At 43.8% G+C, this 27455-nt stretch overlaps 2 protein-coding genes across 6 annotated transcripts; one reads left to right on the plus strand and one right to left on the minus strand.

The window, feature by feature from the left end:
* On the plus strand, positions 1–21038 carry ARSK (arylsulfatase family member K). Of its 2 annotated transcripts, XM_053408094.1 has the most exons (8): positions 1–537; positions 2004–2133; positions 3885–4044; positions 5676–5958; positions 9982–10153; positions 13923–14144; positions 17092–17316; positions 19029–21038. In XM_053408094.1, the coding sequence occupies exons 1-8, from the start codon at positions 373–375 to the stop codon at positions 19307–19309; spliced, it is 1638 nt and encodes a 545-aa protein (XP_053264069.1). In that variant the 5' UTR covers positions 1–372; the 3' UTR covers positions 19310–21038. The 2 variants fall into 2 exon arrangements, with proteins under 2 accessions (XP_053264069.1, XP_053264071.1); XM_053408096.1 differs by lacking the exon at positions 2004–2133 and having other exon boundaries at positions 440–537.
* Positions 13499–26898, minus strand: GPR150 (G protein-coupled receptor 150). Of its 4 annotated transcripts, XR_008332700.1 has the most exons (3): positions 25001–26898; positions 15981–16096; positions 13499–13764 (listed from the first exon to the last, which is right to left on the minus strand). XR_008332700.1 is itself a non-coding variant. In XM_053408097.1 (2 exons), the coding sequence occupies exons 1-2, from the start codon at positions 26286–26288 to the stop codon at positions 16062–16064; spliced, it is 1323 nt and encodes a 440-aa protein (XP_053264072.1). In that variant the 5' UTR covers positions 26289–26898; the 3' UTR covers positions 14993–16061. The 4 variants fall into 4 exon arrangements, 1 of the variants encoding a protein (XP_053264072.1); XR_008332701.1 differs by lacking the exon at positions 13499–13764 and having other exon boundaries at positions 14993–16096; positions 24162–25109; XR_008332702.1 differs by lacking the exons at positions 13499–13764; positions 25001–26898 and adding an exon at positions 21384–21661 and having other exon boundaries at positions 14993–16096.
* Between the last annotated feature and the right edge of the window lie 557 nt (positions 26899–27455).

Below are 27455 nucleotides of genomic sequence, written 5' to 3' on the forward strand. Positions count from 1 at the left end.
TGTAGTTCTCCATCTGGCGGTTATTTCCGCCCTCCCTAAAAAAAGTATGTTAAAAAAGGGGGTGCGTCTTTATTTCTCCCCTGGCGCGTTGCAGCGGCCTTTGACATTATTTCCTCCCGCTTTCTTTACCGACATGTATGATGAGAGTCGCTGTTTCCCGCGACACGGCGGCTGAGTTTGTGAACGGTGTCCGCTTGCCCTCCTTCCCTTCGTGAGCTTTTTGCTCCCGGACGGGTCAGCGGGTACGGCACAAGATGCACCACCCCGGTTGCTCAAGAGACGCGTCATGATCGTCTGGCAGGGTGAAGGGAAGGGTGGGGCAGAGAAGGGAGCTCTGCATGGAGGCTCCGCTGAGCTCCTGATCTGGCCGAAATGGGTGGGAAAGGTAGAAATCATGTAACCTCTGCAAGTCACCTCGTTGCCTTGGTCCTCTTCGCTTTTGGGGGAGCAGTGAAGGCGAGGTCCCTGCTCAACGAGGATTACACTTGCAGCAGCTGCGGGAAGCCTAACATTGTGATGGTGATGTGCGATTCCTTAGTAAGTATTTGACTTTTTCAAAACAAAAACAAAACTATCCAGAGCAAATTCTTTCCAGTCATGCTGCTGCTGCTTGCGAAGGAATGTGAGGCGGGATGGTGTAAATTAAAATATCTACTCTTTCAGGCTCAGCTGCTGTGGACCTGATCTCCCTGCTGCTTGAGCCTAGCTGCTGTTTTTCCCGCTTGGAGGTGCCATTTACATGCTAGAGAACCCCATGCGAAAAGAGCTTGTATTGAGAGTGACGTTTGTTGCTAAGCTTTCACTTAATAATTGGAGAGCATGTTCTTGTGTCACACTTGGGTTGCAGTCCTACACACGCCTATTTTGGGAAGAAATTCAGTTAACACAGTGAAAGTTAACTTTCAGCACTTTAGATGTAACTTTTTGCAAGATTATGGCATTCGGACTGTGCTGCCTGTGATAGGAGAGGAGGGGAAAATTTAGCATTATACAAAACAATTTAGCATTGTACTGAAAAAAGGAGAACATTATATGAAACAATTCAAGTAGTGCTTTATGTACACTAGGGGTTATAACACCTCTAGCATAAGTGAATATGTGGGAGTGAACATGAAGCAGCTTGCAAGTTTTGCTCAATAGTGAAAAAATAAAAGGTACAGAAGCACTAATGGTGCTCCAGAACAGGGATTTACTTTGCAAATGGGTCATTGGCAATGAGTTCTTTCTTCTTCTGATTTAAATTGGGAGAGGGGGATGTGGAAAGGTTGCCCACGTTGTCATACTTCCTATGTCCGGCCCCTACATCACACTGTCTTCTTTGCCTGCGTTATTGCAAATGGCCAGCTCCAAAATTGCTCTTAACCAACATGACACAAAGTCTTCTGAGCAATTAGTCACTGCTCTCATGCCGTTGTTCATTCCTGGAAAAACTTGGAACCGGTCACAAAGTCTCACTGAAATCACAGTAAGGAAATCACATAGTTCAGTTCTTGCTTAATTGTACCTCTCACTGAAATGTTTCAGTTGTCAATATGTATACAGTGGTACCTTGGGATAAGAACTTAATTCGTTCCGGAGGTCCGTTCTTAACCTGAAACTGTTCTTAACCTGAAGCACCTCTTTAGCTAATGGGGCCTCCTGCTGCTGCTGCGCTGTCGGCGCACAATTTCTGTTCTCATCCTGAAGCAAAGTTCTTAACCCGGGGTATTATTTCTGGGTTAGCGGAGTCTGTAACCTGAAGCATATGTAACCTGAAGCATATGTAACCCGAGGTACCACTGTATTTGTAGGAATATATATTTCAAACCATGCTGGTGTCCTGTCAGTGAAGACATGTTCCTAGAAAACATATATTGCATCCAGAACCACTGAAATGGGTGTTTTGGTAGAATGTGGTTTTTACAGTGTGATTTGTAACATTGCATTGTTTAATGTGGTTTCTAATGTTGCATTGATTAATTTCCAGAGTAATTCTCAAAATGTTTTCCCCCCGCTGCATGCAGGATGGAAGGCTGACATTTCACCCCAAAAATGAAACAGTAGACTTGCCTTTTGTGAACTTCATGCGAAAACATGGCAGTCTCTTTCTTAATGCTTATACCAATTCTCCAATATGTTGTCCTTCCCGTGCAGGTAAGATCATACTCAAGCAAGAAATACATGAGTAGAACCTATTTAAATACTACTTTATGATAGCTAAACTTCAAAAGATTTCCCCTGGGCAACTTGAAACTTCTGGTTCCTTTTAGTGTCTGTGAGCCAGGCCTTCAGGATAGACATAGTATCACTTGCATATTTTAAAAAGGAAATAAATATGCTTGTGGGACATTAGGAGTGGGTTGCTGCCTGTATTTACCAAGTGCAGAGTGGCTGAAGGTCAATGTTAGAAGATTCATCATGTGAGTTAGGACTAAGCCTGTTGTCATACCCCTTTTATAAGTGGAGAAACTAGGCTGGGTATGACAGTGACTTGCACAAAGCCACTCAGTGGGCTTCATTGGCTTGTCTTCTTCTAGAGGAATAAGTTATATGACTTATACACCTTGCACACTCTTTAGGGATTGTGTTACAAGAACTCCCTGCCTTGGGAGAGACCTCCCCCCCATTATCATTTTTGTAGCCCCTTATTTTGACAATTAGTTGGCTGTTTTCTGTTTTTATGGATATTTTTATTTGCTGCTCTGTCTGTTCTACTTTTTTCTTTTATTTTGTTAATCACATATTTTTAGTATTAGGTGCCTTGGGCATTTCCTAGAAGTGGGAAGACAAAATGGAAAGCCCTTCTAAACAAACACTTAACTGAGATTGGTTAAATGGACTGCAACATTTATTGATGCTCCTCCTTTTTTCTTCACACTGATGATCAGAATGGACCACCCTCAATAGATGGTTAGGATACCTAGACTGAGTCCAGCACTGGCTCCTCTCCCCACTCCCTTCCATGGATTGTCAGAGCTGAGAGCTTATCCATTAGCAGAAACCTGCTTCCATTTCTTCACACCTCTTACTGTATTATGGCTTCTGAGAATTAACCTGTCAATAGTGTGACTGAAGTTAGGAGATTTGACTCCAACTCGTAGTTCGGAAAACAGTGGCAGTAGCAGTTCTCAAGTTTCTTTCCTTGCTGAATACAAAGTAATCAAAGCCTGGGGAGAATTGTATTGCTTTTAATATTTTTATTGTAAGTGGCTTGCTTTAAAAGGCGAAGTAGAACTAATAATAAAAATATTTTTCTTGTGATTGGAGAGACAGTGGAGAGGGCAGAGGGGTTGTGAAGATTCCTCATGCTGCTGAACGAGTTCTGGCCTCCTGGAGCCATTGCAACGTTGGGTGAGAAAAATATAGTATCAAAGTCTCTATGGGTTCTTGAAGCCACAACTTCTTGCTTTATGGCAGGGGTAGGGAACCTGCGGCCCTCCAGAAGTTGCTGGACTACCACTCCCATCATCCCTCACCATTGGTCCTATTGGCTGGGGCTGATGGGAATCGTATTTCAACGATATTTGGAAGGCCACTGGTTGCCCATGCCTTTTAGCTGCAGTGGAAGTCATAAACATTTATTTATTTTGTATTCCGCTATGTGCCCATAGATCTCAGGGAGGTTCACAACATAAAATTACAATATAAAAAACACAAAACATGTAATAAAAATAAGAACAAAGAGAACCCAATAATCTCCCCCTTCCACAACACATTCAAAAGGGCATCTGATGTCAGTCAGTCCAAGACCTGGTTAAAGAGGAACGTTTTCGCCAGGTGCCCAAAGGTGTCTAATAAACATGCAAGAGGAAAGCTGTGCATACTTTGTTTTAGTCAGATTATATATGCTTTATATGATTCATCAACCAATTCTATTATGGGTGTGTTTCTTGTTTTTGTTTTAGCTATGTGGAGTGGCCTCTTCACTCACATAACAGAATCTTGGAATAATTTCAAGGGTTTAGATCCAAATCACACAACGTGGATGGACCTCATGGAAAAACATGGCTACTATACTCAGAAATATGGAAAACTGGATTATACTTCAGGGCATCACTCACTAAGGTAAGCAATTGGGAAAACCCTATCTCTGGTTAAAACTGGTTAATCAGAGGCGTGATTACTGCTAATTGAAAGCCTCCTGGCTAAAACTGAATTGTTATTTTATCATTTCTATGTACAAAGTGCTTTTCAGTATTTACTTCATTTATCCTGACAACACCCCTTTTGAGGCCCTAAGACTTTAAGTTGAAACAGTACTTTTTGTTTTGTGCTATCTGTAAACCTACTCATAAATGGATGTGTTCTCTGTAATAACCTCAAGTTCTGACAGTTCACTCATCTGTAAAATGTGTTCCCCTGTCAAATTTTTGTTCCATTAAGTATATGAAACTGGTAGCACTTTTTCAGATGATTTTTTAAAAAACACTTTCTCGAAACATTTTAGTTTTGTAACTACAATCCTCATCATTGCTCAAAGAAGTCCTTATTGTCAGGGAGCTACAAAATCCATTATAAAGGCAGCAAACTTCTCAGAAGGGTTTATTGTAAGAACTAAGTACCTTGGGAGAGCTGCAGTCATTTGCTCTTGAACAAATATTACTGCCTAGTCTTTTTCTTCACAATGCAGCCACTTGTAGGCAACCTTTCTGAGGGTCATAGTTTCTTTATGCTGCATAAGGAGAAAATAATTGGATGTGTCATTCCACTTCTAACACGTCTAGCCCTATTTACTGAAGCTCAAGTTTCATATTCTCACTTTTCCATTGTGCATGCTGCAGAGAGTTGAAAATGCAGAGGGTTGCAAGGGGAGAAGAGGGAGGCTGCCTCCCCTTCTCCAGCATCGCTTGGAAGAGATCAGAAATGTCCCTTTCCATTTTAAATTAACCATGGTTTGTTGTTACAGCCAAACCCTAAACCATGTTTAATATAAATTAGTTAGTTGTCAAACCTGTTTTGTTTTCAGTATGACTTGAGTTGACTTGTTTTCACTAATCCTGGTTTACTTAAGCCTAGCCATGGTTTCTCCGTTTTTAAATGTCACAACAAGCAAAATTTAACTTCCCAGCTTGTTGCTACAGCCGTGCAAAGGCAGAGGAAGAGAAAGAAGTGGCCAGGTACAAGGCTTACTGCTGGGCCATGTTTGAACATCATTTGCAAAGGCAAACTGATATGAATATCTTTTTATAAACCCAGTTAAAATTTAATGTCATAAACCACTGAATACAAATGGCAGGCAAGTCAGAAATGTGAACATAATGATAATTTGTCTGTGATTATAAAGGTAAAGGTAAAGGCATCCCTGACCATTAGGTCCAGTCACGGACGACTCTGGGGTTGCAGCGCTCAACTTGCTTTATTGGCCGAGGGAGCCAGTGTACAGTTTCCGGGTCATGTGGCCAGCATGACTAAGCCGCTTCTGGAAAACCAGAGCAGCGCACGGAAATGCCGTTTACCTTCCCGCCGGAGCAGTACCTATTTATCTACTTTCACTTCGTGGTTTCAAACTGCTAGGTTGGCAGGAGCAGGGACTGAGCAACAGGAGCTCACCCAGTCACAGGGATTCGAACCGCCGACCTTCTGATTGGCAAGCCCTAGGCTCTGTGGTTTAACCCATAGCATCACCCACGTCCCTATGCCTGTGATTGTATCTACATGAAAATAGTATATATACTGAATACTGTTCTGATTTTCAGTAACCGTGTGGAGGCTTGGACCAGAAGCGTTGATTTTTTGCTTCAGCAAGAAGGCAGGCCTGTGGCAGAACTCGTAGGTAACAAGTCCTATGTGAGAGTCATGCAAAAAGATTGGAAGGCCACCGACGATGCTGCAGATTGGCTAAGAAACAAAGCCACCAACTTGACACAACCCTTTGTTCTTTACTTGGGGCTAAACTTGCCACATCCATATCCTTCACCTTCCTCTGGAGAAAATTATGGGGCATCTACATTTCGGACATCTCCTTATTGGCTACAGAGGGTATGCAAATATTAGCATATAGCTTGATATAAGTTTTTTAAAAAGAATTGTATTTCTAGAGCATTTTATTCCTCAACCTACAGAAGGACTGTAGCTCAGTGGCAGAGGGTCTCAAGTCCCCAGCACCTCCTGGTAGGACTGGGAGAGGTTCCTGCCTGAAACCCCAGAGAACCTCTACCAATCAGTGCAGACAATACTGAGCAAGGTAGACCAATGGCTTGACTCAGTATAGGGCAGCTTCCTATGTTCCTAATGCTGTGTGACTCAAATCTGAAATGAAAGATTAACCGCAGTTCAGTGGTACCCTGGTAGTTGGACACCTTAGTTGTTGAACAAATTGGCTCCCGAACGTTGCAAACCCGGAAGTGAGTGTTCCGGTTTGCAAACTTTTTTGGAAGCCGAACATCCGACGCAGCTTCTGCAGCTTCTGATTGAGTGCAGGAAGCTCCTGCAGCCAATTGGAAGCCGTGCCTTAGTTTTTGAACCATTTCGGGAGTCGAACGGACTCCCAGAATGGATTAAATTCGAAAACCAAGGTACGACTGTATTTTATTATGTTGCCAGATTGTCTGTGACCAAGTACAGCAGATATGTACTTACGTTTTTATACTAAACTGTAATCTCCTTGGCCCCCCAGGAATTATAGTAGGGTGATAGTGCTGAGAATTCTCTTTTCAGAATATCTAGTCCTACTTCCTTCCTGTTAAAAACCGCTATGCTCATAGTTCCCTGGATAAATTGAAAGACCCATGCTATTTTTCTAGAAAAAAATGGTGCCGGAACTCACCATGAACGCCTCCCTTGTTCTCTTAGAATGGCAATGGTGCCCACCTGAGAAGTGAGTCCCAATGAGTTCTGACTGGGGAAAAAAGCCCTGAGAATGACTAATAAAACCAGTTTAAGCTTGTGATGTAAAGATACTCTTTATTTTATTTGTGTATTACATTTCTATCCCACATTTCCTCCAAGGAGTTCAAGGTGGCATACATGGTTTATTTCTGTGAGGGGGAGTCAGCTCTTCCTGTTTATTTGTATTCCATTTGAGTTGTTTCCAGCTTCTGTTTTTACAATGGTCACACAAAACTCTCCAGACTGGTTGCCATGGCTCCCACTGCTTAAATGGCAGTGTAACCCTGTAATTCAGCAGAATGTTTTAAAGGAAACAACCATTTCTCCACAAAAGCATCTTCAGCGCATGGTTTACTTTTTTTATATGTAATGAGAATAGTGCTAAATTTTAGTCTCCATCATTGCAATGTCTTAGAATTTCAGCTGTTTGAATGATTTCTTGATTACTCCTTTTTTCCTGTTGTCGTCCACTCCAAGGGATCTGTATTGAGCTAGTGAAGTACAATAACCTCAGATAGTGTACACCTTGTATTCAGTTTTCTAGGATCTCTGCTAGAATTTTTGTCTTAGCTCTAGTCCCTGAATATCCTTATACTAGGGAGAACATGCAGTTGTTCTTAGCTTGGGAACCGAGTGCAACCAATTTCTTCACTCTTCTCAGGTCACCTTTCATCCCTCTGTGTGGCAGGGACAACCTCATGGCCAGCATGAGCTGTAGAGATGGCTTTTGACTGTTGGCACAGGAGAGGCCCAATGGGAGGAAAGTTATGTGCAGTGTTATTTTTCTAGAAAAAGAGGTGGCAGAACTCACCCTGGTTCTCTTATAATGGCAATGGTGCCCATCTGAGAGGTGTACGAACTCTGTTCCAGTGAGTTCTGGCTGAAAAAAAGCCCTGGTTATGTGCCTTCTGCTAGGATCCACCCCATACTTATGTGTTGGAATGCCTAATGAGAAGTATGGGTGGTATGTTCTGGAGTATACCATAATGTGTATTGTACAATCTACAGGTACATATTGTGTACTGTGGCTTCCCCATTCCTGTGAGCTGACTATGGAAGCGATTATTGCAATGATATTTATCTTCTGTTGTATGTATGGATTCTGAATTTCCTTGAAGCATCTATTTACTACATTTTCATACAAAACCTAGTTGGCTGTAGTATCTCGGGCACTAGTTCACGGGATTGCTTCATGTGAATGTTTGGTTATATTGTTTTCCATGGAAGAACTGGAGCCAGAAAAAAATAGTCTTTTGTTCGCTCCAGAGTTTTCTGAGGGGACAGCTGTGAACATCTAAGAAGTCAAGAACCTGGCTGGATCAAACCAAACATGCATTTAATTACAGCATCCTGATTCTCACAGTAGCCAATCACATGCTTCCAAGCAGTGCAATAGGGTAGACCTCCTGTGCTGTTGCCTCACAGCAACCAATAAGCACTGTCCATTTCTCTAGCTGTGACATTGTCTCCATTGATGACAATTAACTTGAACACATTTGCCCAGTAGCAGTACAGTGGTACCTCAGTTTTCAAGCGCATCGGAAGCCAAACATTTTGGTTTTTGAATGCCGAAAACCTGAAAGTGAATTCTTCCATTTTCAAACGTGCCTCAGAAGTCGAATAGCTTCCGAGGTGCATTTCTCAATTTTCTCAATGGAATTGGCCGACCGCCCATTGCACCTTGGTTGTCGAACATTTCAGAAGTCGAACGGTCTTCCGGAACAGATTACGTTTGACAACCGAGGTACCCCTGTAGTTAAATCAGCGGCTTCAACTAACATTGAAGCCTAAATGTGAACATGAACTCGAATACACGTTCTACAAAAATAATAATTGGGTATTCACTTCCAGAGGATTGCTATCAAGTTAATATATTGCAATGATTTGATTGCTAAACGAGTTCTTTTCTGTGAGCCATGGGTTTCTATGCAGTATGTCACACTTTGACTTTTGCTTTGAATATTGGGTTGCCATTATGTTTATGTGTATGCACCATTCATTGGAAGTCCTGCCGGGCACGTAGAATTAATTGTGTGGTTCTTGGGATTGCAGCAATGGCCTTTCTAGGTTGGAATGAAGCTTAGCGCTGAATCAAGCTCTCTCATTTGCTGAATCAATTCAAAGCAGTGCATCAACATGATGGTCTCACAGTATGCTATGTTGCTAAGCAGATGGTCTGTAAGGTATCAGCTGGAGCCATCTTTAAGACGTGTGGCTTTGTTCCTAGACGCAGGCACTGCGGTGAGCAAGGGAAGACCACACGTTCAATTTTTTAGGAAAAGTCTTTCTTGTAGATGCTTAGGGAGGGGATAGTGGAACCGGAAGAAGCTGCTGGCTGCAAAAGAAGAAGTCATTGCGGTGGAAGGCTGTGATAATCTCCTAAAATCTAACTGAACCTTATGGAAGCAGGCTGTAGCAGATCCAACTCTTTACCTGAATGAATTGCACAGGCAGGAAAAAAGCACCAAGTGTAGTGGTAATGTCTGGAGTATTGCCTCTAAACACATGCTACATTTTGCTGCACAGATCTCTGATAAGAACAGCAGTGGGTCAGGGACTCTCTCCTTACACCAATGTTCTAACCTATTGAGAAGCAGATTGGAGGTGGTATTCGACTAAGTTTTTCCCTGAGTACATACATTGTAGTTAGTGAACATGACTAAGTTAGGCCCACTGATTTCAATAACTGTACTTTGTGTTTCCCTTCATTGAATACCACCCTGGACACCTTCCTCCAAGCACACTTTCTCTGCAAAGCTTTTTGGCACAAGTCCCTAGTCTTCATGGCATTCTCTAACTATGCCTAAGTATGTGCAACTGAATATATCTGGTTATCCCTGTCTCCATTTTCCTCCTCTTCCTCTGGGTCATATTACAGATTGCACGCCCCTCAGGGCAGGATCCTCTGCTCTTGTTCTCTGTAAAGCACTGTGCACTTTGGTCCTGCTCTGTAAATAATGCATTGGGCAGGATTCACCTAAGAAGTCACGTCAGCACAAGCCCTGTTTGAGGACTTCTGCTTGCGCAATGGGGCCCTCCCCTCTTCTTCTCCCCTCATTTATAAAACATGGAGTCCTCATGTTCAGTCAGTATGTCTACCTTGGGCTGCTGACAAATTGGATGGTGATAATAGTTATCTTTTGACAAAATAAAACATTTTTACTTTGTTACTAGGTGAGATACGAAGCCATCAAGATTCCAAAATGGCTTCCATTTTCAGAGATGCACCCAGTAGATTACTATTCCTCTTATACAAAGAACTGCACAGAGAAATTTACGGAGAAAGAAATCAGAGATATCCGAGCACATTATTATGCCATGTGTGCAGAAACGGATGCAATGCTTGGTAAGTGATATCCTGATTATCTTACTAATATCATAATGTATTTCTCAATACTATTACTGCTTCATTGACTATGCAAAAGCCTTTGACTGTGTCGACCACAGCAAACTATGGCAAGTTCTTCAAGAAATGGGAGTGCCTGATCACCTCATCTGTCTCCTGAGAAATCTCTATGTGGGACAAGAAGCTACAGTTAGAACTGGATATGGAACAACTGATGGGTTCAAAATTGGGAAAGGAGTACGGCAAGGCTGTATATTGTCTCCCTGCTTATTTAACTTATATGCAGAATTCATCATGCGAAAGGCTGGGCTGGATGAATCCCAAGCCGGAATTAAGATCGCCAGAAGAAATATCAACAACCTCAGATATGCAGATGACACAACCTTGATGGCAGAAAGTGAGGAGGAATTAAAGAACCTTTTAATGAGGGTGAAAGAGGAGAGTGCAAAATATGGTCTGAAGCTCAACATCAAAAAAACCAAGATCATGGCCACTGGGCCCATCACCTCCTGGCAAATAGAAGGGGAAGAAATGGAGGCAGTGAGAGATTTTACTTTCTTGGGCTCCATGATCACTGCAGATGGTGACAGCAGTCATGAAATTAAAAGACGCCTGCTCCTTGGGAGAAAGGCAATGGCAAACCAAGACAGCATCTTAAAAAGCAGAGACATCACCTTGCCAACAAAGGTCCGTATAGCTAAAGCCATGGTTTTCCCAGTAGTGATGTATGGAAGTGCGAACTGGACCATAAAGAAGGCTGATTGCCGAAGAATTGATGCTTTTGAATTATGGTGCTGGAGGAGACTCTTGAGAGTCCCATGGACTGCAAGAAGATCAAACGTATCCATTCTCAAGGAAATCAGCCCTGAGTGCTCACTGGAAGGACAGATCGTGAAGCTGAGGCTCCAATACTCTAGCCACCTCATGAGAAGAGAAGATTCCCTGGAAAAGATCCTGATGTTGGGAAAGATGGAGGGCACAAGAAGAAGGGGACGACAGAGGACGAGATGGTTGGACAGTGTTCTCGAAGTTACAAACATGAGTCTGACCAAACTGCGGGAGGCAGTGGAAGACAGGAGTGCCTGGCGTGCTCTGGTCCATGGGGTCACGAAGAGTCGGACACGACTAAACAACTAAACAACAACAAAATTACTGCAAAGATTGTTTTCTTCCCTGATTCTAGCCATGTAGAGGCTACAGTCCTAATTATGCATTATTCAAAGTCTTAGAACTGCAGCCTATATATTTTTCATAGCTAAGCTTCGCGTAAAAAGATTTTTTCCAGAAAGTAACAACTAGATGTTTTCTGTTGGGGTTTCTTTAATCTATTATTTAATAAAACTTCTATCATACTCTGCCTACAAGGTTAGAATCTGATCCATGAAGAAAACAATATGTCTCAGTTCATGTATTAAGGACTATGGTAACGTCATTTCAGTTGCAGAGGCCAGGACTAGAACCAGTCCAGCCATGAGGTAGGCTGAAGCAGCTGCCTCAGGCAGCAGAATCCTGCGGGGCGGTGCCCCCACCCCTGCCACCACTGCTGCGGTTGCGCAGCTGCATCTTCTTCCAGCAAGATCTCACAGAACTCTTGCAAGATCTTGCCGGAGGAAGGTACAGCTGCGCCGAAGGGTAGCCACTTCCTTGTTTTGCCTCAGGTGGCAAAATGTAAGAGGCCGGGACACAATCTCAGGAGTGTACACAGCAATCTTAATGCAAATAATGTATTATGTGAGCCAAGCAATTATGTTTACAAATGTAGCTCTGTACTGTGATGATATTCAATTAAGTCAAACTTAGTAGACCCACTGAAATAAATGGACTTGACCAACTTTATTTCAATGGGTCTACTCTTGATTCAGGCCGGATATCATCCGATACATCTGAGCTGCATGACTCTGCAACTCCTTTGAGGAAAGGATCAGGTGGGCCTTTGCATGTGTCACACAAGGCATAATTCATGTGGTTCTGCCCTATGTACATCTTTCTGAGACCTGGTCTCATCCACCACCACACAAATGACATTAACCTGGTTTTAGATGTCTGTACCAAACATCTGAGGGACATGGGTGGCACTGTGGTCTAAACTACAGAGCCGAGGGCTTGCTGATCAGAAGGTTGCTGGCTTGAATCCCTGCGACAGGATGAGCTCCCGTTGTTCGGTCCCAGCTCGTCCACCTAGCAGTTCAAAAGTACGTCAGAGTGCAAGTAGATAAATAGGTACCACTCCGGCAGGAAGGTAAACAGCGTTTCCGTGCGCTGCTCTGGTTCACCAGAAGCGGCTTAGTCATTCTGGCCACATGACCTGGAAGCTGACTGTGGACAAACGCCGGCTCCCTCGGCCTATAGGAGGGAATGTAATTAATCTGGTGTATTTGTTCTCTGTGGCTTAATACATGTAAGACATGTACTTTATGGAAATAATATTCTGAGACGGCTGTCTTGGGGGAAGAGGTTGGAAATGAAAGGATATTCAGGCACATCAATTCTGACACTGTAGCATTTTTATATTGTTATTGCCAGAAGAGCAGAAAAATTGTCTAGGAACATCTACTGAAACTGCAGTGAGGTAGAGTGAGGAATCCTCTCAATTATTATTAATCTTCTTTTTATATGTTGGCTTCACATCTGAAATGCTGTTCCCATCTGCTGCAGAATTTGGCATTCTGAGAATTCCAGCTTTAATTCCTAAAAGCCTAAGTGTAATGAGAGAGATGGAGAACAGAAGCAAGAAGAAGCTTAGGTCAAGCGTTTTCTTTGGGTAAAATTTTGGTGCCTTGCTGTCTCTTTAATGATATATGGGCAGTATGGAAAATCTCCATGTTTTGGGCTTACTGATCAGTTATTACAATCCTTGCCTGTAATTGTAACTTCTTTGAAAACCCTTAGTGTATGTAGAAATTCAGGGTAAATTTGACAGTTTCCTAATAAACACTGGATGAATTCAAGAGGTAAATTCAAGAGAACTACAACGAATCAAATCCTAGGTACACTTACTCAGAAGCAAGTCCCATTGTGTTCAGTAGAGCTTACACCCAAATAAGTATGCATGGGCATAGCCAGGATTTTTTGTTGTGGGGGCTGACCTTTTGTTAAGAGGGGCAGGCCTTTTGTTGGGAGTGGGGCAGAACCTGTTTGCTATGTATTTTATTGATTTTTATTTATTATGGGGGGGTAGCTGCCCCTCCCTGCCCCCCCAACTACACCCATTTAAGTATGTACTGTATAGGATTGTGACCTAAATCTTGTATCTGAGCTTGTGCACCACCTTAAATGGGATTCAGACTCATCTTTCAGTGCAGTTTTAAAAACTCTTGCAAGTTTCAGACTATTAAAGCATACTTTGAGATCTGTATGGCAGACATAAATGTGAGCTTCTAAAAGTGGATAACTGTGGGTGTTTAGCAACAGATTAGCAAAATGCAGCATTTCGGATGGAGATTTCTGGAAGTATGGAAGCCACAGTTGTGCATGCTGATATTTAGCTGCGGAAGACACTTATTCAGAGTTCTCAAGGAGAAAATAAACTGCTCCTCATGATCTCCCATAATCAGCTTCTCTCCATCCTCCCAGAGGACTTTTCTTTGGAATCCTTGAAACAGCAACGGCTTCTGTATAAATGAGAACACAGGCAACGTGATCTAGTGCTTTCATTGCACTGGCAGAAGAGCTACCTCCTTGTGACATCTAAAAACTATTTTTATTCATGTCAATGTTTAATGAATATTTTGATGTTTGTGTATTAACCCTCCCTTATATTTTGTTGCAGGTGAGATAATTTCTGCTCTAAATGACACAGGACTACTCAGAAGGACTCTTGTCGTATTCACTGCAGATCACGGAGAACTTGCCATGGAACACAGGCAGTTTTACAAAATGAGCATGTACGAAGCAAGCTCCCATGTTCCTCTCCTTATAATGGGACCGAATATTAAGCTGCAATTCATCCCCAATGTGGTGTCCCTTGTGGATATCTACCCTACCATGCTCGGTAAGCAATATTTCTGTTGGAATAGCAAGCTCACTTCTTATGACCGGCAGGGATAAACAAATATTTAAAACCATCCCCTTTGCTAACATATGATTGCAGGAGATGGCTTAAAAGCACAAGCAGCTCACTTGGGACTGTCTAGAAGTCGCTGGACTACAACTCCCATCATCCCTTACCTTTGGTGATGCTGGTTGAGGCCGGTGGGAGTTGGAGTCCAAGAATGTCTGGAAGAGCACAGGTTAGCCACCCCTGGTTTTAAAGCATGGCTGACTAGCAACCATAGTGTCACTACTGTCAGATAACTTCCCCAACATGCCTACACCATGTTGTGATTTACTGCTCAGCTTGCAAAGAAGGGACATTTAAAGGATCCAACACTGATCAATAAAGCCAAAATTTGGAGATGCCCCAGTCAGTTTCACCTCCTTTGATTTAATGTTAGTGTATATGAATAGTTTATTTTTGTCCACATGTGAACCAAGGCCACTCTTGTTTCATGCACACATGGCCAGAATGATACTTGCACTGCTCTGCACAGATATAAAAAGCACACTTAAAAATAAATAAATAGTGTGCTCAAAGGACATGTAACGGGTTATATATTTAGGCAGGTGGGTGTGAAGGTTTCAGCAGATCCCCAGTCATTTCCAAAATGAGATATTACTGGATGTTTTAATAATGGGGAAAATATTTGAATGAAATAATGAATAAAAATAATGAATGAAATGAGGCTCTCAAAATCCTTCTGAAATTATAAACACCTGGAATGTGGAAATGTATTCTGCCTTATTTCCGTTTCTGCGTCAAAAGTGTCCCATTTGCGGGAAGGATGAGAAGTATTTCCTGGAGAAAAGAAACCCTTTTAATTGTGGGAATATTTGCCTTTTTACAGCCATGTTTGTTGCTGTTGGTTGTTCTGTCTGCTGCAGCTTGATTTCCTTCCCACCAAATTTCTGAGTACTGCTTCTTCTTCCTAGACTAATCACACAGGCAATCCTAGACTAATCATAGGCCGCATAGTGACCTGAATGTTGTCAAGACACTAAGAAACTTGTTAGATTTAGCTATGTGACATCGCTGAGGTCAAGAAATCAATGTGAAACTGGGATCATTGCTACCTGGATCAGTGACCTGAGTTATCCCACCTATTATCATCATCATCTTTGATTTATTCATTGCCTTCTGAACAACCATTTACACATAAGAGTATTAACAACACTTAAAAACACCAAAACAGCAAGTACATTAAAAACAGTACTGAGACCCTAGCAAAGTAGACACCCACAGTAAAGAACAATTTATCCAACTGGGAAAGTTTGTAGGAACAAAAATGTATTCATTTGTATAGGGGTCATTTAGTAAATAGGATGATCTTGTAATATTGCATAGCCAATTTGATTTTACTGAGAGAAACAAAGCTAATTCGCTTACCCTGGCATTGTCTGAAGGCACATGGTACAGTTTTATGGAAGTGCAGCAGCATAAAATTAATGAGTGTGAGGGTGATGCTTCCTGGGCCGGTCACATGGGCGATCCTAACCAATTGGGAATCACACTGTGAACATGATAAGATGGCCATGCTTCCTAGTTAACTGTATTTGACATGACAGTATTACAGAGGGAAAGTTGGGTCAATTTAGAGTGAGGGCAAAGCCTTCTGAATAGGTGAGCTCTTATGAAGGAATCACTGAAAGGTTGCCAAGAAGTTGGGGATTTCTCCACTCCTGGAAAATAGTTAGTACTTTTAGTTCAAACCCTATATTCTAACTAGAGACTTTAGTTTAACATTACTAATGAATGAGTCACACAGTCTCTTAATCAAATCTCAGCCCCTACCTTCTTGTTCCAACTGTCTTAATTTCCCCCCCTCTCTCTTCTTGAAGTTTGTATTTTTAAATCACCGTCCTTCCTGTGCTCTCATTCTCCATATGTTCTCTCCTGCTTCTTCCTTCCTGTATTCAGAATATTTAAAAAATACAAAATAAAAAAAAATGATTAATTTATTTAGGTGAGTAACAAACAAATGATTAATGTTATTTTCTCAGACACGCCAACTGATGAAGTAAGCTCTGACCTTATCTGTAGTAGATAGGAATATAGTCTGTCTGTGTGCCTTACCATTTGATTTTACAGTTTGTTTCTGTACATGTACGTGTCACATCTTAACAATTTCCCTTAAAAGTGTGGTGTTGTATCCAACATGGCACAAACAGACTTTTATTCCTATAGCAGATTTTGCCATCCTGTATTTCTCTTTGTAGTACACCACAGACACCCCCCCAAAAAAAATTCACTCAAAAAAAATTCCTCAGCCCTCTGAAGCATGTTTTTGAGGATATGCAGGGATGGTAAGGGACAGGAAGTTCCATTGCACAAGTGGATGTCTGTTCCCTTTGTGCAGTGACAGCACTGGATGCAACCTATGGTGTTGTACTTCCATCTTAAACGTTGTTTAAATTCGGCAGATGCGGGGGACGGGCTTCAGGGAGAAGGAAGGGTAAGTCTTATTTGTACAAACAGGACACTGCAATTAGATGCCACCCTTAGTTCAGAAAGATGTTAGGTTTAATTTCAGTGACTTTAAAATCTCTCTATCTGTCTCTTTTGCACCGCATATGAGTTGCTTAAAAGTAACAAATAAACTGCTAATGGTTAGAACAGAACTGAAGTTTTGTGGAAATAATTTCCCTAGGTAGCTAGTATTAATTCTGCAGTAAGAAAATGTAAGAGGCATCTTGGACTTAATATAAATGCAAAGATAAGAGGATCAGAAATATCACTATAAGGGGCAAAGGACAAGTTGCAATGGTTGACATAGTATATAATTTATTTCCTTGTTGGTTTTATATATTTCTGCCTTTTCTTTTAATTATGTTTAATTCTTTTTAAATAATGTAAATACCAAATTTTAAAAAGAAATTGACTTAAGTCACAATTTCAATTTCAGATGTTGCTGGAATACCCATACCAAAAAATCTCAGTGGATATTCACTGATGCCCCTGGTATTGAAACAGGCAGAATATAAAGTCCCAACTAGAAAGCAACATCCTACTTGGATTCTGAGTGAATTCCATGGCTGCAATGTGAATTCTTCAACCTACATGCTGAGAACTGACAGATGGAAATACATAGCATACTCAGATGGTCGTTCAGTATCTCCTCAGCTGTTTGGTACGTTTGCTACTTGATTAATGTACAGTCTGATCCTCTGTTCTGGTCCGCACGAGTATCATAAGTTAAAGGTAAAGGGACCCCTGACCATTAGGTCCAGTCGTGGCCGACAGGGGTTGCGGCGCTCATCTCGCTTTATTGGCCGAGGGAGCCAGCTTCCGGGTCATGTGGCCAGCATGACTAAGCTGCTTCTGGCGAACCAGAGCAGCACACGGAAATGCCATTTACCTTTCCGCCAAAGCGGTACCTATTTATTTGCACTTTGATGCGCTTTCGAACTGCTAGGTTGGCAGGAGCAGTGACCGAGCAACGGGAGCTCACCCCATCGCGGGGATTCAAACCGCCGACCTTCTGATCAGCAAGTCCTAGGCTCTGTGGTTTAACCCACAGCGCCACGCACGAGTATCATAGGGAGGCGCAAATCAGTGTTGCATTAGCAGAACTATGTAGCTCCTGTCTTGAAGCAACACAAACTACCAGATGTATGATTAATTGTTGCTGCATCATGTCTTGTATGGTTCACCAGAAGAGCAGAGAAGCAGTGTAGTAAAGTAGTAGTGATAGTAATTAGCATCCCATTCTTCATAAGGATCAGCACCCTCCTTTGCAACAACGCAAGTTTGTACAAACAAATATGACAGTTAAATCAAAACACAGTTCTGCAGTCAATGCACTGCACTGTTGGAAACACCAAATGTGCAGTCTGAAGACACTAGAATCACTGGCCAAAGTCTGAGACAGTTGTTTCTTTAATGTCTCAACTGCGCATAGCCCAGTCTGCTTAAACCCATAAACCTGTGTTTGAATTTGACCACTGAACTATGGTTCCTTCCTCTCAAATTGGACAATGTGGTCAGATGACTAGGCACCCAAAGAGGTTAAGGTCCAAAAAGGTGCCACGCTGTAGTCTAGGCCTGGGTACATTACCAAAATCATCAAGGGAGCAACTCACCTATGAGGAGTAATGACATTTGAGGGTTTGGGGGGTTTGTTTGTTTGTTTGTTTAAGGTGAGTAAAGTGGCACATGAGAGAGGTATATAAAAGCATGCATGTTGTTGAGAAAGTGGAGGACGTTTTTCTTCCTCTCATAAAACTAGAACTTGGGACTATCCAATAAAGCTGAATGGTGAGAGTTTCGAGGGGAGGGAAAGGAGTATTTTTCCATGCAGCACATAGTTAATGGAATTTGTTTCTGTGAGGTGTAGTGATGGCTGCCAACCCAGGTGGCTTTAAAAGGGGATTTCAAGGAAGATGAAGCTATGTAGCACCTCCAGTATCTAACACAGTATGGTCCTTCAGATGAAAGTTTCCCTTCTCCTGTTCTGTATAGGCTGGCAGGGGGCTTTCCTAGCCCAACCTACACTAGGGTAGTGTAGCCATTAGGGTGTTGGACTAAGATGTGGGAGACCAGGGTTCAAATCCCTTCTCAGATAGGAATCTTGCTGGGTGACCTTGGGCTAGGCACCATCTCTTAACCTCACCTACTTCACAGCTTTGTTGTGAGGATAATGTGAAGATGGGAGAGCCATGTACACCACCTTGAGCTCCTTTGAGGAAACCTGAGATATAAAAGCAAAATAATAATAATAAAATGAATACTGGGGATTGAAATTGGGAGACTTTCTGCATGCCAAACAAATGCTCCAGTGCTGCGCTACTCCTTTTTTCAAGTTCAGACTCATTAATTTGTCTTAATCGTTCTTTGTTGCAGATCTCTCTGCCGATCCAGATGAACTAACAAACGTAGCAACCAAGTTTCCAGAGATCACACAGTATTTGAACAAAAAACTCTACTCCATCGTTGATTATCCCAAAGTCTCTGCCTCTGTTGAACAGTACAACAAACAGGAGTTTATCAACTGGAAACAAAGTTTAGGACAAAACTATTCTGATACCTTAGCTAACCTGAGGTGGCACCAGAACTGGAAGAAGGACCCAAAGAAGTACGAGGATGCAATTGAAAGATGGATTAAAGAGAAGACAATTGTGTGAAATGTCCTCAGAAAGTGAGAATGGACAATCTGCTCCTAAATGTAAAGAGGCAGTGTTGGTGCAATAAGCAGTCACCTCTTACTGCAACAGATACTGAAATGGGACGTGGGGTCAGATGCTATCCTCGTCCCTCCCGTTTCCTGACACAAATCCACTCTGCTAAGCTATAAATACTAGCTAGCCCCAGTTGCCTGTTAACCAGGATTTGCTAGCCAGCTTCAGAACCTGATTTCAACTCTGGTTAAGAATCCCTGCTAAGTGACCTGTGATTAACATGGATGTTGATATAATGGCCTTATTGGGACATGTTAAATTATGGTTGTTAGCATGAGCCTTGTCTGCACTTCCCATCTCCCTTCTCCTCTGGCACAGCCACAAAGGGGATATCAAAATCTTTTCCTTCCATTTTTAACCACAGTTTACCATTATGTTCAAACCTCAGCAAATGGTGTTTAGTCTCAACTATGGTTCAAAGAAACCAACCAAAGTCAAGCTGCATTTTGTGAATGTGATATCACACTGGGCCCTGCCAAGACTTGGAAAAGTATTCTGCCAGCAAAGCCCCTGAGCAAAAGATACCCTAGAGAATAAATGGAAACCGCCACCCCTCCACCATCTCTAGCACTGCTAAGAAGCCCTTAACATCCAGGGGAAGTCTCACCATGCCTGTGTCCAGAGATTGCTCCAGAAGGACTCGTGAGGTGGGTTCCCAACTCATCCCCCTTTAGAGGGGGAGACTGAACCATCTCCCAGCCCTGGAGAGCATAGAGCCCAGAAAGTCCATGTTTGGCCATCTACCTACCAAAAAAGTACATGTCTGATAGTCCAAAATTACAGAGCAACTCATAGTAAGGGGTCTTGGGTGAAGTGTGGGAGACCAGACTATAGAAGCTGCTAGAACAGCACATATTGAAATCTAGCAACTCTTTTGAACCACCTTGTCTATTCTGCCATGCCTTTTGACCAATGTCCTCTGTTGCTGGCTTCTACTTAGATCCTGCCTTTAGAGCTAGGCTTGTTGATGGACTGCTTTTATTGTGCTTTGGCATGGTCTATACCTTGACTTCAGTCTGCTTTTCACCTAGTTGCAGGAGCAGACAGGGCTACCCCAGCCTCTCCCTAAGAACTAAGCCCTGACAGGGTTGGAGCAGGAGAATTTGCTTGTTTCCCTAAACCTTTGTTAAGATTAATCAGAGTTTTGGTTTTGGACAAAGCAATAAAAAGCAGTCAACAGAAAACAGAAGCAAAAGCTGCTTATTACATCTGCACTAGCCCCAAGACTATACTTTTTCAGGTGGAAAAGTATATACTGTAGTGGCTAGGACTTAGCTGTGAATTAGGAATTCTCAGGTTTCATTCTTGTCACTGACATGAACTTACTAGGTGCCTTAGACAAGCCACTCTTTCTCCGCTGTTGCATGCAATATGGGGAATAATCGGTGGCTTACCATACAGTGTTGTAAGGATAACTATTAGATGCATGTAAAACACTCTGAAAGCACTATACACATTTGTATTACCATACTTGGAATAGCAAGTATAGGATTTGCAGTGCTCTAACTGGAGTGGCTAACCTTTGAGCTTCCATATGTTATTGAACACCACATCCCATCAGCCCCAACCAATATGGTTCATAGTCAGGGATGATGGGAATTGGAGTCCAACAGCATCCACAGGATACTTTGTAAGCTACCGTATTCTTGCCATAGTTAAAGTATTCATTTTGTGAGTGAGGTCGTGTTCTAACTGGATTTTTCTTGGTCAGAACACATTTCAAAGTGCAGTATTAAGAGTTTAGGGCTGAACAAGGGCAAGCACATCTGTTCAGGCTCCCTCCAGGTGATCCATTTGCATTCATCCTAATTTGTTTGCACAAAGCTTATAGAAAGGTTAGATTATACTAGTCTTTATTGAGCATTCATCCTCCATTTTGCTTGTGGTTATGTTTACATGGAATCATTTGTTCACCCTCCACTTTTCGGTGCATTTTTCTGTCACTTTAAAACCACAAAGAGTCTTGAGTTTTTTAAAAAGTGGATTTGTTGCACAAGAGCAACATAACGCTTTAACCCACCTTAAATGTAGAAACCTGAAGTTCTGGTATGCATTTGAATTCCTCCCACAAAACAGCGAGTCTGGCAATGCCCTCAGTTACTACTGAACACAAAAGAGATACATGCAATTTTAGGTCCCCACCATACTGATGCCATTTGTGACTAATGATTGTAAGATATGGTCTTGAATTCCTTTGGGTTAATGGTTTGCGTAGCAATTTACAAGTGGGTTTTTTAACACACACACACACACACACACACACCCGCCGAATGAAGTTAGTATTATGGTGGTGGTTAACATTGTAAGCAGACACGGAGCAATGGATCCAAACTACAAGAAAGAAGATTCCACCTAAACATTAGGAAGAACTTCCTGACAGTAAGAGCTGTTCGACAGTGGAATTTGCTGCCAAGGAGTGTAGTGGAGTCTCCTTCTTTGGAGGTCTTTAAGCAGAGGCTTGACAACCATATGTCAGGAGTGCTCTGATGGTGTTTCCTGCTTGGCAGGGGGTTGGACTCGATGGCCCTTGTGGTCTCTTCCAACTCTATGATTCTATGGGAGAAAGGTTGTTTTCTGCTGCTCCAGAGAAGGGTAATGCTAGATTCATCTACACTTCCTTCTTATTCTTTTAAGGGCTTGAAGCTATTAAAAACCGCTGTTTTCTTTTACTGTATTGCATAAACCTTTTAAGTATTGTTTAACCTTCATGCAACACACTCCAGATACTTGTCTGGGTACACCAACACGGCTTGCATTTGCACTTTAAGTGTGAGCAGCATATGTTGTTTCATTTGGTCTAAATATCCAAGAGATTTGCATGCAGATTTTTGCTACTCAAATATGTTAAATCTCCCTAGCAACAGTTGTCCTTTCCATTACACACACACACACACACACACACACACACACACACACACAGCTAGTACCCTTTCCTCCAAGCAAATGCAAGGGCAAAGAATAAGAAGAAACTCAGAATAATCTGGATCTTCTCTCTAGCGCAGTGGGAAAAACTAGTTTCTTTCCCTGCCCCCACCAAACCCCAATGTATTGGAACTGAGAAGTTTAAAACGAAGAAAGGTGGTATTTGTGTATACAGATATCATCATATTTCCCTCAAATGCTGAACATGAGTGGTCCCATTGCCTATCAGTTTGCAAGCAAAAAGGAGCCATCCAAAAACAAGGTAGTGGGGTTTTTTATATATCTACTTTGGGAACTCCCCAGACAAGCAGAAGTGTTTTAGTTTGTACATTAAAATAAGATTAAACAAAAATATCCTGCTATGAACCTGTGCTCGATAGCCTCCAAGACCTACATGTGGAGGCTGAGGTTGATCTGGAAGCTGCAGCTGGAGCAGAATACAGTGGCCAGTTCGTGAATGGAGCAGCCTAGCATCAGCATATAACACCCTTGCTGTAAGAACTTTATTGGCTGCCCGTATGCTACACATTTGAGATTGCCTTATGAAATTAAAAACAACAGCCCCAAACTCCTCTCCTAGCATTAAATGGTTTCAGCAGGAATCCTAGAATTGCAGAGTTTGGGGGGGGGACTCTGAAGGAAAAGGGAAAAGGAGTTTTGCCTTATCCTGCTGCAGAAATATACCCCCATTACTCTCAGAAAATGCTTGCATTTGAGGCTAACATTCCCCTGCAAACTGCAGACAGCACCACCAGCTCCTGTCGCAGATGGCTTGGAAATCCTGAACAACAGAACTTCTGTCATGGGTTAATGATGAAGTGCCCCTTCTTTGTGTGCTCCTACTTTTTAATCTTTTGTTACACAAGCTACACAACATCTTTGTGTTTTTTCCCAAACGAAAGCTAGTGGGACACTGGGCTATTACTGCTTTAAGCAATGCTGCCTCTGAAGGGAGCAATAGGACAGGATGCTGGAATTCATTTCAGCATTAATAAACAGCTTGGGCTGTGTTCAGACAAGCACTTGTTGCATTTCATTTTATTTCACTCTCTGTTCTATTACAATTTGCTTACATGTATCCTGTGCATACATCCTTGCTTGTCCTGGAATTGTTGGGTTCATTATTTGTTTATAAATGCTAATTTCCTTAATTGAACCCATGCACACCCAAATATCATTTTATATAGTGTGCAAGGGACCAACTGTACAAAAGCTTCAACCTTTTTACTGAGAAACAGACTTTTTATGTGAAAAGGGAGTGGAGTACCCAGAACATAGACATATTATCAACTCCTTGTGCTATTTTCTAGAGCAAATTGTGCAAAAAATAAAATCCACCTGCTGGAATGAACTCTACTATTATGTGAGAAAAGAGAACAGAATATTAACTATCAAAGGTGAAAGTAATTATACTCCTTTAGAAACTACTGCAATTGTAGATTATCAGTCAGGGGTACTTATATATGACATTTATTTGCAACTGTTACAAGACCACATATTTTTGCATACTTGCCACTAATGCCCACTTAGAAAGGAACTACATTTGCATAAAGCATTCTTAAAAGCCTTTCAGTTTTGCAAGTTACATTTTGTACCAGCTGATTTTTCTCAACCTCTGCCCACAGGTCACTGGCAGCTTTCATTACAGCTTATATGCTAATTAGACCAATTGTACTGAACAGAAAAGACAATTACCATATGCTTCATATACAAAATGTCTAATATTAAGTTCACTTGCACTGATTGTGTGGAATATGACAAAATTAAGAAAGGCAGTATATACGGTCAGTTTGCATAGCAAAAGCAGTCCTAATTTTTGCCCCTTTCTCTTGAAAAGGGACAAAATCTGTGGCAATGGAATTTGAAAATAACACACCTGAAAATTGCTGTGATGGGTGAAAGCAACAGATTATGCAGAACCCCGTTGTTGACAAACCTAACAAAATGATTGTGCTAAAACCACATTGTGCAAGTCCTGTCATAAGTTATGGAGTGCAATGAATTGAACAAAACTTCAGGAAGTTTAAAACATTTGGCTGTTACCATGTCCAAGCTAAGCCCATTTACTTGGAAACAAGTCCCTACATTCCCAGCAAGGGCTTAAAATAGCAGCTATATCTGAAATGGTCAAATAGAATTTCCTGGCCCTTCTGGGATTCCTTGATTTGACAGAGGGTCATGGCTTCATAATCGATTAAACTAAGCAAGGGTCACAAGGGCTCCAGATTCACAGCCAAATTTCCGTAATGGGTCAGCGCCGTCAAGTGTGAAGTATTAATTAAGGTTCTTGAGCAAGTGCAGAGTGCGTTTTCCACACTGGAGTAGGCAGTAGCCCTCAGACTTCCGGTGTTAAGATGGGAGTCTCCCAGATTTGAGCAAGTGAGCAGCCCACAGGAAAAGAGCACCTAGTGTGCTTGAGGTGAGCGTTAAAATAATTTGTCAGTTCTCTTTTGCCTTTTTGTCTTCCTCCTTGGGTACTTCCCAGGCCAGATATGGCAAATCGGCTGCTGAGACATCCCCAAGGGATTGCGGTAACAGAGGTCGTGGGGTGTGTAGGTGTTAAACGTCGGGTTTCCCCAGGAATATCCGGGTTAAATGAGTCAAAAATAGTTGTTGACAATGTCCTGGGGATACTGCAAAAACGTTCAGTGCCTGCAATCCCACAAGAAACTGTTTAGAAGCCGCTTTCGCAAGCGGCGGAGAGCGGCTTCTCACCCTCCTCGAGGTGGACGACCGTGGAGACGGTGGGCGGCTTGGTCTGGCAAGGGCACAGCCAGCGTCCAGGGCGCTCAACAGCCGCTTGCGGCGGCGGCGGGCGATGCCGGTGGCGAGCCCGCCGTCGGGGCTGCCCGTCGGGGCAGCGGCACAGCCTGCGCTGGAGGCGCCGCGCCCACGGGCCGTGGCTGTGGAACAAGAGGCACACGTAGGGGTTGAGGGCGCTGTTGGTGGCCGCCATGATGCTCCCCAGGGCCGCCCGCGCTTCGTCGCCGCCCTCGGAGGAGGCGAAGGCCAAGGCGAGCTCCAGGAGAAAGCGCGGGAAGCCGCAGAGCGCGAACAGCGTGGCCAGCGCCAGCGTTAGCTGCAGCGCCCGGGCCCGCGCGCGGGGCAGGCTCCGCGGCGCAGGCGGCGAGGGAAGCGCGCACTTGGCGACGGGCAGCAGCCGCAGCAAGAGCGGCGGAGGCGGGCGAGGAGCGGCGGAGGCGCCGGGAAGCTCCGCACTGCCCGCTGCCCCCCGCGACGGCTCGGCGTCGTCGTAGTCGTCCTTGGCGCCGGGTGCGCCGCCGAGCGCGCTGAGGATGCGGCCGCAGGTCCCGCCCAGGAGGCAGGCGGGCGCCACGAAGCCCGCGACAGCCCAGTACACGGCGTAGGTCTGGCCGTGCCAGCGGGGCCGCTGCGCGAAGATGCTGAGGCAACGGCCCCCGGCCTCGGGAGGCGCCAGCCGATAGACGAAGGCTTGCGGCAAGGCGAGCAGCAGCGCCAGCAGCCAGCCCAGCGCAGCCAAAGCGCCCCGGGCGGGCAAGAAAGAGAGCGGCGGGTGCGCGGGGCCCGTCACCATGTGGTGTCGCTCGATCGCGATCAGGACGAGCATGTGCGAGGGCGCCAGCAGCCCGGAGCCTTGCAGGAGCCACAGGAGGCGGCAAGTGGCGTCCCCTGCAGGCCACGCCGCTTGCCCCGGCTCCACGTCGGCCGGCGGAAGCTGGGAGAGCAGCACCAGCCCGCACCCGTAGAGGTCGGCGATGGCCAAGTGCGCCAGCAGGAAATCCATCTTGCGCCGCCGTCCGAAGCGGGCTCCGCAGCAGCAACCTCCGCAGCGCAGCCTGTGCAAGAGCAAGCCGTTGCCCACCAGCGCCAGCAGCAGGATCGCGCCCGCCGACAGGGTCCGCGCGCTAGGCTGCCCCAGAGTAGCCCCGTGGGACGAAAGGTTCAAGTTCCACCCGGGAATCGCGATGCCGGATAAGTTGGGTCCGACGGCAAGGCTGTCCGGGTTGAACGTGTCTTCCATGGCAGCGAGGATTGTGCACGGGTGCCCTCGGCAGCATATATAGGGGCTCTGCCTGTCACCTGTCACTCACCGTGGGTGGGCGCACCAGGCTGCAGCCATCGCGCCTGTGTGCTCTGCCCACTCCTCAGCCCATCTCGCCCTCCCCTCCAATTCAGCGGTTGCAGTCGTCTTGAGCGGAGTCAGGGTCTCTTCATTGTCACATTTTCCACAGACGCCTCCCAAAAGCACACGCCTTTCGCAGCTAAATACCGGCGATCAATTCTCACTAAACGAAAAAGATCGGTTCCCCGCTCCCCTCTGTAGAAGGCAGCATCAATTCACTGTTGTTTTCCCAAAGGGGTTCATATCTAGCTTGAATGTGCTAGAAAACCTGTTGCAAGGAAAGCACAAACAAATCCTGCAGTATTAGAAAAGCCCAGGAGTCTTGCCACCAAGAACAGACTGCATATTCTTCATAACCTTATCAAAGCTAAAATCGTCTTGTGCCCCCTGCAGCAGTTTGATGTACAGAAATTGTTAAGCTTTTCACAGCATCAACACTTATCAGCTGATGTCTGCACATCAAGCTGCTGTTATAGGCATAGCTATAGTGGGCAGTTAAATAGCTGACAACTGCGCAACTCACAGATACAGATTAAACAGCCAGAAACTATTGCTGCTGATTTCCATAATTCCTACAGTGCTCCTGTGGTATTTTCACAGCTTTTGCCCCAACTTGGTTTGTTGTTTAGTCAACTCTTCGTGACCCCATGGACCATAGCATGCCAGGCACTCCTGTCTTCCACCACCTCCCGCAGTTTGGTCAGGCTCATGTTTGTAGCTTCGAGAACACTATCCAACCATCTCGTCCTCTGTCGTCCCCTTCTCCTTGTGCCCTCCATCTTTCCCAAGATCAGGGTCTTTTCCAGGGAGTCTTCTCATGAGGTGGCCAAAGTACTGGAAACTCAGCTTCAGGATCTGTCCTTCCAGTGAGCATTCAGGGCTGATTTTCTTAGGAATGGATAGGTTTGATCTTCTTGCAGTCCATGGGACTCTCAAGAGTCTCCTCCAGCACCATAATACAAAAGCATCAATTCTTTGGCGATCAGCCTTCTTTATGGTCCAGCTCTCACTTCCATACATCACTACTGGGAAAACCATAGCTTTAACTATACGGACCTTTGTTGG

The sequence above is a fragment of the Podarcis raffonei genome, chromosome 11 (assembly GCF_027172205.1).
Source record: "Podarcis raffonei isolate rPodRaf1 chromosome 11, rPodRaf1.pri, whole genome shotgun sequence".
NCBI classification, from domain to species: domain Eukaryota; kingdom Metazoa; phylum Chordata; class Lepidosauria; order Squamata; family Lacertidae; genus Podarcis; species Podarcis raffonei.